The 13,606-nt window shown below is 43.0% G+C and overlaps 1 protein-coding gene across 2 annotated transcripts in view; it reads right to left on the bottom strand.

Annotated features, from left to right (window-relative positions):
* Window positions 1-10,863: 10,863 nt before the first annotated feature.
* The window catches only part of SLC49A4 (solute carrier family 49 member 4), a 670,368-nt gene continuing 667,625 nt past the window's right edge, over window positions 10,864-13,606 (bottom strand). Inside the window, exon 9 of one of the 2 annotated variants that reach the window (XM_078682027.1) lies at window positions 10,864-13,380. In XM_078682027.1, the coding sequence (XP_078538153.1) occupies window positions 13,265-13,380 (116 nt within the window). In that variant the 3' untranslated portion in view covers window positions 10,864-13,264. Of the gene's footprint in view, window positions 13,533-13,606 lie in introns of both variants that reach the window. The other variant, XM_078682029.1, reaches the window with a different exon arrangement.

Raw genomic sequence — 13,606 nt, forward strand, 5'->3', positions numbered from 1 at the left:
TGCAATCATAGGTTTGGCGTATTGCACCTGGTGAGTCTTCACGTGACCATCCCCGCTTTTCTAGGACTGTGGACCCGCAGCGCGTTTGGTCCACGCAGGTGTTGACGTTCATCCCACCCGTACCAAGGACATATGGCCACAGGGGTGAACACGGGACTGGGAGTTACAATGCAGGGGCTGACAGGGATTGCGACCAAAGGTTCAGAGTCTGATCATGTGAGCACTGCTTGGTGTGTGAATGACTGTGTTGATCAGGGCTGGATTAATATCTTGAGGGAACGCCAGCGTGCCAGACCCTCACAGCCCTACAATTGTAGGAGGAAGGGACCACGCTAAGATCGTGACCTTCACGCCCACTGGCGCTGTTTGTGGTTGGGTGTGTGGAATGGGGGGGAAGAGCAGAGCAGTTGGTCCAGGAGCGGTGGGTTACTCAGCCTCTTGCTGTACTCAGCAAGAGCTGTCGCAGAGCTCAAGACCAGAGCCTCTGCAGGCTGGAGCACCACGCACATCGTGACCTGTGTCTGATGCAGACGGGAACCCCACACAAGGGAGGTCAACAGTGTTCCGCCTCCCCCATGCACCGTCGCCTTACTTGGGTGCTTGTTAGGGAATCCAGAGGCCGCGTCGCTGCCTCCGGTATGACGCTATGCAGTGCAGAGGCCTCAGTCTTCAGATTACGTAGGGCCTATGGGCCTGGGCACGCCGCTAGGGTGCGCCACCAAGGAGCCAAGACGCTCGCTCCACCCGGCGTCGACAGCACCCACAGTGCGGACAATGGGTGCCTCAGGATTCCAGGTGAGTGAGGTCAGCATGGTCTGGTGACAGCTTCTTTGGGTCGTTGCAGCTCAGGCTGAGTCTTCAGCCGGGTATCAGCCCTCCTTGTGGGTTAGTGTAGCAACATGATCCCAGAGGTGCTCTTACGGGGCTGCCGGGCTCTGTTTTCTCAGCGTACTGGGCCTCCTAGATCACCCGGAACGGCAGTGCCACTGCAGATGGTGATCAACAGCGTGGGTCTGCCTTTTGTGCTGCTGTGGCTCCCAACTGCTAGCGGATGCTGTCGGATTTACTTGGCTCAGCCGGCAGAGCTCGCTTAGCGCGCAGCCATCTTGCCGCTGGTGAGACCACGCCCCCTACATGAGGCACTTTAAAATCATTTTTCCTTCTTCCTCTTACTCAGGCATACCCACGCCCTAACAGTGTAGGATCCCTCCTTAACAACACCAGAAGAGCCCCCCTCTGAAGGATAGTAACCCACACTCCAGCCTTTCCACAACAAGGGAGGGAAGATGGGCCTTATGATGAAGCATGTCAACCTTAGGGTGAGTGCGAACCTTCATCCTTCAAGTGAAGGACTCTCACCACTCGATACAAGACAGTGTCCTCCCTGGTGCCTCCTTACTTTTCTGCCACCTTCCCCATTTTTACCTCCCATAGAATTGGGTGACTTTAATTACGAGCACCAATTTATTGTGCCTATAGTCATCTCCAACTCAGAGACATTAACACCACTAGATTTGCTTAGACTGATGTTAAAACTAAAGGCATTGCTCTCTCCAATTCCATCAGATTCCTAGGAATGGAGATGCATTGAGGTCAGTCACAATAACGGTGTCCCTCTACAAAAAAATATATCTATACGAGAGAAGAGATTACTGAGAAAACTATCCTGTGTCTGTTGTTTGCGACAAGCACAATAAGAATATTGCATACAAATTTCAAGTTCTCTTTTAATGGCTACAACACTGACAATGTTTTCCTTGTACTCTTCCAACCTAAGTAATGTGATGGAATCTTAAATCAGAATAGGCAGCCTTCTTTTTCTTAGTCTCTGGATACAAGGATAATAGATGCACTGGGAATGTTCTGGATCTTATTATTGTCATTTTTGTGTTCTTTGTACTTCATATCCTGGTGGAACAGAACAGATGCTAGAAGGCCAATGCACAGTATTCCTGTTAAGTGTCAGTCAAATTCAATAATCCTAGAGGCCAAAGATCTCTTTTAGCCAATTCTGTATTAGTAATGGCAGTAATATTGTCTCTTTCCCTTCCACCAAAAACTAAAAGCGTATTTTCAAAAATAACAAAGTGTAAATTGGGACTACTACTTCTTTCCTACTGCCTTGAAATACAAAGCCTCTTAGGAGTGCTTGTGTCTCACCACTTCTGTAGACTACCTTACCACATAGTTGGTTTAAAAGGATTAGAAAGGAAACACACCAACCTCGTGCCGCAAACTCTGTGCGAATAGCATTTTTCATTTTTGCTATAAAATAAATTCTCTGGTCACTGTTGCTGATCGACCACTAGTGATAACGACTTTCTGGCTTCCTTTTACCAGCACCTCTTGCAGCCTGTCTACCTCTTTCTGTCAAGCTCTCTCATCTTCTAAAATTGTTCTCAATCACAAGCTTTGACCTCCCCGCCCCATTTCACTCTTACAGGTCACAGCAGTCATGGATTTTCTAGTTACATTTAAGGCTTGCATTCTGTTTTCAACTTAAACTCATGCAGAAAGGGTAGGCTAGCAATAAGGAACATATTCCCTTTTTGGTTATGTGGCTTTTGCCACATTCCTATTCTATACTGGGAATGCCTACTGAGAGATCTTGATACAGCAAGAATTTTTGTTTTTTTAATGAAACCTCACCACCATTTCCTCCTAGATTATAAAGAGTAGCGTATGGAAAATATGCATATGTCTGTGAAAAAGTGGGTCAGGAGCCATAGGCAAAAACAAGATATATGTAGTCAAATTATGTTAATTGCATTTGTACACTGATGCCATAGCAGTGGTGAATGCTTTAGATTCCTTTAAAGTGCTCATGCTTTTAAATGCATGCATGTATGGCATCTCCTTTAGCTCCCATAGGAAGGCACATTATAGAGATGTTATTTGGGCTGGATTTGTTCTCTAATTCTTCTAGTTTGTTTAGAAGTATTTTAGTGTCCCTGTTCCTTGAGTTGTTACAATGAACTTTGGGTTTAACATTGCTGTTTTATAGCTTTCTCTGCCATTATTCGGTTGTCCAGGTGATCCATTTTCTATCTTTATTTTCTTACACACCTTCCTGAGCAGTCAATCCGATGGGTCCCACTTTTTTATTGAACTCCTTCAAAACACACATCCATTCCACCTATGGCTATTGGTGGAGCTGTGAACAGGGTTAACTGTGGTTGTAGATGGAAGATGGCTGCCTGTTTGTCTTGGTCAGTCATCATTTCTTCTATGTCTGCCCTGAACTTACTTCCTGTTGGGGCCAACCTTTACAGAGCACTTGCCATCCCACAAAACCCCTGTGCAGGCATTTCTTTTTAAGGGACCTAGCAATCTACATTACCTGCTCTTGCTGCTCCCAGATAAGTTCTAACCTTTTGTATGGGCCTAACCTTCCCCCAGACTCTCCATACAACTAGCACAGCCTGTTCTATTCTACCTACTGGGGTATTCACACACTGGAGCATCTGTTGATGCCGAAGGAATCATCACTTTCTGCCAACCTACGTTCTTAAAGCTCCCCCAATAGAGATATGTTGCATGATGTACTCCCTTTAAGTTACAGTGAATCACACTACCAAGAGTTTGGCATTGCTGTCAGGAACTATCATTGGTGGGGTTAAGTGAGCAGATTAGATGGCTTCCTCTTATGTTGGCTTCTGTGCCTTAATCTGACTTTTTACAGCTTCCCTGCTCTTGGTGGAAAGGGGACTCATAATGCACAGATTGGTCTTTTTGATTAGCTCTTGGGCCTTTAGGTTAAGGGAATCACTTCAACTTATTAGTAGGCCACTTTGTGGCTCTGTGGCCAACTCAGCTTTGTTCTTCACAAGAGCTGTGACTTCAAGCATGAATCACCTCGCCCTACCAATCACCAAACACACAACTAAATCAACGTTTGACTCAGGTTTGACTTACTGCTAGCTACCTGTTTGGTGCATTCAGGATTCCCACTGTCTAATCTTTTATGCCTCTTTGTAGTCAAGTGTGTCTGGGCTACTTTATATTGTTAGACAACTTTTTTATACAACACATTCTTCTAACATTACAGTTCTTATGATAAGGTTTTCACATATTATTCAAAAGCTTAAGATACAGGAATATTTCAGTGCCAACGATGGTGGAAGTCTCCTCTTCTCGTCCAAATTCCATTTCTCACCAGTTGATTTGGATGAGATGTTATCCATCATAGGAAGAAGGGTTGATTGATTAGTCCAAAATTAAGTACGTCCGTGCTTGCTGGACCAGCTGCTGGTAGTACTGAACATTTCCAGTAAAGAGCTATACAAATCTGCCTCCTTTTTGTGACCTCAAATTACTAGATACCATAGATGAGTTGAATTATTAATGCATTCATTTTAATAGAGATTTTTGTATCTGTTTTCAATTTAAGGCATCTATAATTGTAGTACAAATACAAATTAATACAATTCCAATCTGTCAAAAAAAATGATCTTCTCTCTCAACAGTCCGACAAGAAACTGAAAAATGAATTCCGTCACCAATACAATGATTGTTTGTCAAAAGGGATTTCATTACAATATTTAAATATACACTTTCAAGTAAACAGATTTAATTATACATTTTTTCATACACACTTAACATGTACAATGTAAACAAAATCAAAAACAAATAGTAGTTAATTCTCAAATGAACTTAAACTACCCCTCCTAAAACAAAATATTTATTCTTTATCCTTATTCTCCTCCATTTAAAATGTGACCACTACCACCAAGCATACAATATCAGAAACAGGTGCGTAACTCCATGGAGGGTGTTTGTGGTGTTAGGACCCCCCCCCCAATAAATGTATTCTCTAGTAACTAGTCGGGTACAGCTGCTTTCAGTCGGGCATGGTGAGGTGTCTGTTGCATTTCACCTAGGATTTCTACATGCAGATACAGACTAAAATACACACACCTTTTCTCTCTTCTCTGTTTTGAAGTTCTTAAAAAACAACTTGGTTATTTTACGAAATATATTCGTTTAACTACCGCTAGCAATCCGCACTGCTCTCCCTTTCTATTGCCCCTTAGGCCCTCTCATGTATTGCTTCTCCGATAATGTATTTGACAATGATATGCTAGCTGATTGTTGGGAAATCTGAAGCCCTCCCCCCCAATCTTACTGACCAAGATACACACCAGATGAGAAATTATATCAAAGGTAAAATGTAATTGAGAAAAACATGTATGCAGGTACCTCCCATGCAGACTCAGAACAATTTAGGCCTAAAATGTTCTTTACCTACTAGAGTAAGTGAAAAACTTTCATAATTTGCTTTGAGACTGCGCTCCGTTCTCAGTATATGGAAATAAAAACAATAGTAGGATAGCAAGAGATGAATCTGGCCTGTGGAATGGCAATTGACCCAAGAGGCTGTCATGCAGATTACATAAATTAAAACTATGTCCACCTGCAACGTCGTTTTGAAGGTCCAAACAAAAATCCTTACTTACTTCCATGCCTCCTTCTATAGGACCATCAAATAGGGAACCATTTCTTGACAGCTAGACTATTGGAATGACCTCTCTATGGGAATCTCTCAGTATGTCCTCTAGACTTCGATAGGCCCAGAACACTGCAACTCACTTTATTCATCTTAGTAGATCCACTCACTTCACTTCTCAACTTAAATGGTTATCTATACCCTAATTATACCTCTGCATTTGCCATTGTTCCAATAACCACAACGAAACAGACTTAATCTGCGACCCGCAGACCAGGCATCGGCTTCACAGGTTACCTGCCTTCCAAGGGAAACCTACTTATAGTAACTTATGTGTGACATCCCCACTTTGGGGTGAGTGATTTTCTTTTGGCATAGACTGTCAAAGCTTGGAAATGTCATTGATATTCCTTAAGCTTGATGGACACTCTTTTCTGCAAGGTCTCAAAACCTGCCTCTTTTCATCTCCTCTCTCCTTACCTTTTTATTTACCTCTGCACGCTTTCCCTTCTAGGAGCAAACGTCGGGACATTCTGTTCCAGGGTAGCAGCTACGATTCATAAATAACTATTGTTCATTCTTTCATATGAAAAGATGTGTATAAGACACCTCATATTAACTAAAGCCCCTGTTTTCAGGCAACTTTGACTTATCACAGTGAACTCGGGCAAGGGCAGGATCTTGAGAACCAGTCAGTGCAAAAGTTCATCAGAATATGGATATACATGGCCACCCCGACACCTCTAATTACATTCAAGGCAACTACAGTGTTGCTAAAGTCTTTATGAAAAACCCTGCACCATGGCGCTGGGACATGATAAACAGAAAGCACAGTTGTTTTGGTGAACCAGCAACCTATCTTAATAAAAGAGATACCCAGGGTAGCAAACTTTAAATATTTGGGTGCATATTTCTCTGTGTTGATGATGCAATCATTTGTTTTGAAGTTAGGGAGGAAGTACTTCTGTATTGGCAACCTTGATCCTAACAAATATCCTGAATGACTAAACACGAAGTGTAGGCGTGTGCCCTTAGTATGAACAAAGGGTTTCAATTCTATAGAAGCAAGGAGGCAGAGGAACATTTAGGATGTTAAAAGTAGTTACTATTTATTTAGCTGGAGAGTTATTAGTTGATATGTCTTTGGCTGGTAGATAAACCATTTTCGTATCTCAGCAGAATTCCTGTGCTACTGGTAGGTTTGTTCTGACAATTAACGTCACCCGGACATTTCAAAATAAGACAAACCATTAATTTGGAAAAGTGGATTGCTAGTAATGACAGACCGGAACTTAGGGCTTTATTCAGAGTTTGGCGGGTGTGGGATATCTGCCAAAAAGCAGGGATGTTCTGTTCGCCTTATTTAGAGAGTAAATTACCACATTTCTAAACTCTAAACAAGATCCTTAGTCACAACAACTGATCTTCAGATTGAATTTCGCTCGGCGGAAACTGAGATTTCCAAGGGGGTGCCACAGGGCTCATGTTTGAGCCCCACGCTCTTTAATATCTATGTGGCACCCCTGGCAGGAGTGCTGCGTAGATACGGTTTTGTCCCCGTATCTTACGCAGATGACACACAGCTCCTGTTCCCCTTTAAAACTCTTTCCGCTGAGGTCAAGAACTCTTTCTCATCTGGTATGAAAGAAGTGGCAAATTGGATGTCTAACAACTATCTCCAATGTAACGTCAGCAAGACGGAGATCATGCTATTTGGGGAAGCTAAGATACTTTGGACCCCTGACTGGTGGCCATCTGAGTTGGGAGCAGTCCCTGAACCCAAACAGGTCGTGAAGGATCTGGGAATTCGACTTGATCACGACCTGTCTCTAAAACAACATGTCAGCTACATTTCGGGGATATGCTTCCACACCATTGGTTTACTCCGTAAAATCTTTCCACTCTTACCCAACTCAACAAGAAAAACTCTCGTTCAAGCACTTATCTTGAGCCGGATTGATTATTGTAATGGTTTGTTACTCTCTATCAACGAAGGAGTGTTGGACAAACTACAGGTTGTTCAGAACACGGTGGCTCGCCTTGTTCTGAATGCCCCCCCGAGAACTGCATCCAAACCCCTCCTTGAACAATTACACTGGATCACAGTTAGACAAAGGGCAAAATTTAAAATATGCTGCCTAATTCACAAATGCTTGAACGGACAAGGACCCGTTTATCTTGAAAGGAAATTTAAACCATATGTTCCCACACGATCTCTCAGATCAAGTAATAACTTTCTCCTTGTGGTTCCCCATGTCAAAAAAGTTAGACACGGAGGTAGAGCCCTGTCCACTATGGGTCCCAAGATGTGGAACAAGTTACCTTTGGCCCTAAGGTTATGTAAAGAGCACCTTACCTTCCGTAAACAGTTAAAAACTATCTTGTTCAAAAATGAAATCTAATCACTTCTTCATCGTATATTTGCTAATTTACTGGTCATAAAGCGCAGAGATACTCCTGGCGGAGTGATTCAAGCGCTATATAAACTCATAAATAAAATAAATAAATAAATTTACGTTTTGTTTTCTGACTGTCAAAACAGGTTTTTGCCTGTCAAGGGGAGATGAATGGTCCTATTTTGGGTGTCCACTGTGAACAATGAAGATATAAAAACCAACCTGGTTGACATGGATACAACTATTATGTTGGTGGATGTCAATAGGAGAACATGTTGCACTCAGTAGATTGGAGATTCTTTGGGGGGTTCTTTGTTTCACAATTCTTTATTGGAAGAGCAGAATAAAATAACATATAAGAGACATGGGGAACATAAGGCACGATATGTGGAACAATAATAATGTACAAAAAACACAGTGCACAATGGATCACAGCACAAGATACATAGCATGTGGAGGTCCCATGAGGCTGGGGCTCTTGGGTTGGGGTCAAGAAGGAGCAATATCAAGGAGTCCACAGGATGAACAGCAGGGGGAGAGAGAGGGGGAAAGGGTGGGAGAGATGAAAGAGAAGAGAGGCAAATAAGAAGCAAAATGTGGAAAAGATGGGAGTGGAAGAGGGAAGTGGGAGTTGGGAGGGGTTGGGAGTAGGCACACACCCTCGAGGATCATGACCAGACAGTGCCCCATGAGCAGCGTCAGCTTGATATAATATCTGGTCATGCCATTAGGGAGTCAGGGGTGCGCTCAACTAAGAGCTAACAAACTTTGTCCTGTAGAAAAGGGGCCCAGGTGAAGGAGAAGGTCTCTGTCTTATCCTGCAGGTTAGAGATGACACGCTCATAGAAGGCTGCCAGGTACATTATAGAGAGCCATTCATCACTGGGGGAGGGGACAAGGGAGGAGCGCACCAGTGAAGGAGAATGCAGATCTTTGCCGTGGCAAGTGTTGTATGCAGTAGACGGCCCTGAAGGCAGGAAAGGTCTGGGGAGGTAGTGATGTCATGTAGAAGGATCAGGGGGCAAGGCAGGGGTGTTGCGACTAGTAGGGTCTCACTCAGAGTGGTGCCACCCGCCTCGAAAAAGGTCATACCAAGGGGAAATCACAGGGGACGTGTATGAGGTCAGAGCATTCATGGCCACAGCGCAAACAATTGCAAGAGGTAAGAGCCCCGCTGCCCGCAGTTTTACGGGAGTCCAGTGCCAGTCATGCAGTGACTAAAAGAGACAGAACTTCAACCTCACAGGTCCTACAATCCAATGCCTCCAGAAGGTCGGTCTGCCCTTAGTTTCATATTCTGTTTGAAGTCTGGTTTGCCATGTGATACAGAAGCTATTTAGAAGAGGCAGGGAGAAAAGATGACGGCTCAAGAGGATATAGAAGCCAGACATCACCCCGGGGAAGCAGCCCTACACTCTAAGGAAGGAGACTACAGGAGAGGGCTGGAGGACCTAGGGTTGTGCACCCAGGCAATGACTGAGGCAATGTCGGTGCTGCAAATATCGCCATGACTGATGGGATGTGAGACTAAAATATTCACAGAGCGCTGCGAAGGATTTAAGGGCACCCTGTTCGAGGACTTGATGGAGGCTAGTTCAACATCTTTCCACCTATACGGACGCTAGAGTTGCCCAATAACGGAGCATAGTTGTGAAGAAGAGGATCCAGCCCGAAAAGGCGGTGGGGCCGCTGCCATGATTTGACCATGGCTTGTAGCTTTGGGTTGGTGGGATTCAGCATAGGTGCACCACTCTTGCAGAGTGAGTCCAGTCCCTGTGGGCAACTCAGAAGGGTGCGCCCTGCCAACACCCACTGCGGCGGATCCAGGTCATAGGAAGCATGCAATCAAGCTGTGACAACAGCAAGGCAAGAGCATAGTGCTCAACCAAGGGGAGGCCCAGACTCCCACAAGATCGATGACCCAGGAGTCTGGCTAACCGGGAACTGGAGGTATCTCAGACAAAAGACTGTATGCTCCTCTACACAGAATGAAGCAATGAAAGAGGGAGCAACAGGGCCAACATGCAGAGGACGTAGGTGTATTGTGGCAGTGTCACCATCTAAACCGGCTGTACCATGCCCCATAACAAGAGACTGAGGTTGGCACACTTCTTGAAGTCCAACTTCATATGTGCCTGCAGGGAATCGAGGTTATCCGTAACTATACGGTCCAGTCCTCGGTTTATGTAGCCCCAAAGACACTTAAGGCGCGAGGACTTCCATTGGAAGGGATAAGCAGATACTGCTGCACGGATGGTCACCCGTGACAAGGATAGTGCCTCACTTTTACCCCAGTTAACCTGGTACTACGAGAGAACCGCAAAGCAAGAGAGGATGTTCAGGAGGGCCTGGTAGGAACAAGAAAGGTCTGAGAGGGCAAGTAAGATGTAAAGATAAAACGGGAATCTTTGTTTTATCGAGAAGCACTCTAATAAGTTGCTCAGCTATTTCTAGAAACAAGCATTGGATCCTCATATCGTGCCATCAGAGAAGCATTCACAGGGGTTAATGAGGAAATGTACACGTCACTCCCTCTTTGCAAGGAGCAAGTTAAGAAAAACTCTAATTGCAATACAAAAATAACAAAAAGCTGGTATTTAGGTTATGTGCTTAAAGGTAGTGCCTAGAAACAGTCCTTTTGTTAAGTGGTTAGTGTGTAATTGGAGTGATGACTAGCATTATGGCCGATGAAATCCTAAACTCTCCTTTAAGGAAGATTGTAAAGAGAATAATCTTGTTTGGCAGCCACTGTAAGAAGCTGGATGGACTCACTGGGAGAATATTTTAATTCCAGGAATGAGCTGAGTTAGATAAAGTGCACCTCTTCAGAGTAGGCCTCCACAAAAGAAACACTTGGAAGAGAAATGAGGGATGGCCATTATGTTCTCCCTTCTTAACAAAATATGTCGATCCTGTAGAAGCAACTGTTGAACTGATCTTTTGTTTTTTTATTAGTAACGAAGCAGTGGGCAATCACTCTGTACCTCTGTGGTAATTCAAATTGTGCTTCTGAGGTCCCCCTGGATTCAAATTCGTATTTTATTTTATCTAGCAAGAACAGAAAGGAAATGTCAAGTCCTCGGTTTATTAATAGGTAGAGTTGACCCAAGAACCTGGTGGAGCTTGCCAACATTTCAATTAGTAAATCTTATACATTTACACTTTTGTACTGATGAAGAAAGTACAACTACCCATAGTTGGCAGCAGACAACTGCCACACCTTTGGGAAGTAACACAGAGACCCTTTTTGGGGTCAAGACACCTTAGAACAAGATAGGAACTCAATAATATGTGTAAACATAGGAAAAGGAACTCTTCGCTCTGCACTAAAACAAGCCTAAAAGAGACAAAAGCATTTCTCATGTAATGGGGAGTAAAAATAAAGCATTGATTAGATAACAGAGATTTTAACAAGAGATTCATTATGACCTGCGATAAAATGGCAATTATTTTAAAAGCAAAAACAACATTTAAAACAGGGTGCATGAATTCAAAGTAGACAATAGGAGGGTGGTGGGGATCAAACAAAGATTTGACCCGTGTAATGCCCCCACTCCTTGTATTTCAGCCTCTATTGCATAAACAGGCTAGCAGAAGAAAAGGTTACTATTGGGAGAAGAAGGTGGCACGATACCTGATAATCTACATACCGGAAAGAAAGAACAATGACTCTCAACTACACAGTCCCAAAGAAGAACAAGGCATGGCTGGCCGTGTTTGCAGAGTAACTGGAGTGCTAAGTGTGGCATAAGTTGCATCCATGAAGGGTAAGGCTACGAGACTGTATATCCGACAACAAAAGACTTTAACATAGTTTCTAATACTGTTCACTAGGTGACAGTGCTCCCAATCCCTGGGAATGGAGAGGCGGTAGATGAGATTACAACCTGATCTATCACAACATGAAAAGATCCAGTTATGTGGAAGTTTGCCATTCCCTTTTGTTTGCAGACACTGGTTAGCACTGCTCTTGCACAACAACAACAAAAGAAAACATAAATAATGTACTCTGTACGATTATACCATAGTCCTGTGGAGTCCAAAATAATATTAATAACTTTTAATACGTAACTGTGCAAGTAAAACTGTGTAATGTGCAGCATTTGATAAGGGACAACAATCAAAAAGGAGTAAACATAGAGGTTAAAAGATCCCCAGTCATTCATTAAAAACAATCAATAAGGATACAGTCATACAGATACTAAATGTTCGTTTCCAGTTAAATGGCCATACATGGGGCATTAATTTAATGATACAACATTTAATAAACGGTTTACTACCTGCTCTTTCTGAAAAACAGCTATTATTATTCAGGATGGGAAAATCGTATTTATGTGCTTTGACCTCTTCGGAACGAAACGAGTTGCAGACATTAATTCTCTCCAAGGGTACAAAACGATCTTCTGGGACAGCACCCTGATATGCACTATTTATGCACGTTTCACAAAGAACATATGTCCTCAAACAAAACCATTTTTTGCCTTGTTAATACATCTAGATCCATCAGCTGGGATGAATTGACATGAAGCTTATATTAAATACTAAAACATGAGAGGGGAACATCCGTGAAATTATTAATCAATAAATGCAGTTTGCATTCAAGTAGAAGTAGTTTTTCCTCGGAAAGCTTTACAATACTTATCACAGGGTTTAATCGAGATCTAGTCAATTGCAGTACAGTGGAAGCTGAAACCCATTTGTAGTTCGGTGGCTGACATAAATTACAATTTGTGTGCTCATTTTAACAATTCTTCGCGATAGATTGCTAGATTGAAATAAAAAAAAATTGCTCAATACCAATCACAACTGTTCCTGGTATCTTGCAACCCAGATACTCACTCAAACTGTTCAAAGTGCATTCATAAATTACACTTGATTGTACATCCTACGGCCAACCACCCAGTGAAACGCTGTAATAGGATTTGTATTTTTAAAATACTTTTTCAAATCTTCTTAAAAAAAAAATACTACTTTCTGTCACACCATAAAGGGCTGAAGGAAGAGGGAACGAGAACCATCATCACGAGCACTATCAACAGTTAGTTGGTTATCAATTTGTCTCTTCACAAATATTACACAGCCACAAATCCTATAAAGTTCAGTCGATGGAACTGGCACATATGGTACATTCCTTCCAGATACATCCTTTTCGGGCAGGAAAGCAGTATTGTGACCTCATCCTACATATAGCGTTGGCATCTGATGTTCTCCTGCAGTTCAGTCCAGTGTCCATGTTATTGTCTTAGAAGCGTACACTATGAAATGACATCTGAAAACCACATATACAAATAATGTCACAGGCGACCAAATGCCTAGACGGTGCTTGTGGATTCTTCTCCCTTTTTTCCTTTCAGCTGTGCAAATCCAAGCAAATGTGCAGTGTACAGAATTACAGTCTCATTAAAATTCCATCACTTCAGTCTTACACAGAAACAAAGACGTCAAGATAGAGTCGATCATAAGATTCCCGGAAGCATAAAATAAAAAGGAGGCTGAGCAAACAGGATCCGGTGAGGCACCAGTTCAGCCAGGACAGTTCTGCAAATGAGAAAACAACACTCAGTGTCTCAAACAATGTCATAAGGCATATTTCCCATGGTGGAGCTTATCGCTGGACTCCTTGAAGCACAGAATACACAGCAGACCAAGCAAACACGATCCAGCGAGGAACCCATTCAACCACGACACGTCTGTATAAACACAAGAAAACAACATACTCTAGTTCAAAAACACTTGTCAAGTAGGCCAGCCCAGCTGAGTCCTC

This window comes from Lissotriton helveticus, chromosome 3_1, assembly GCF_964261635.1.
Source record: "Lissotriton helveticus chromosome 3_1, aLisHel1.1, whole genome shotgun sequence".
NCBI lineage: Eukaryota > Metazoa > Chordata > Amphibia > Caudata > Salamandridae > Lissotriton > Lissotriton helveticus.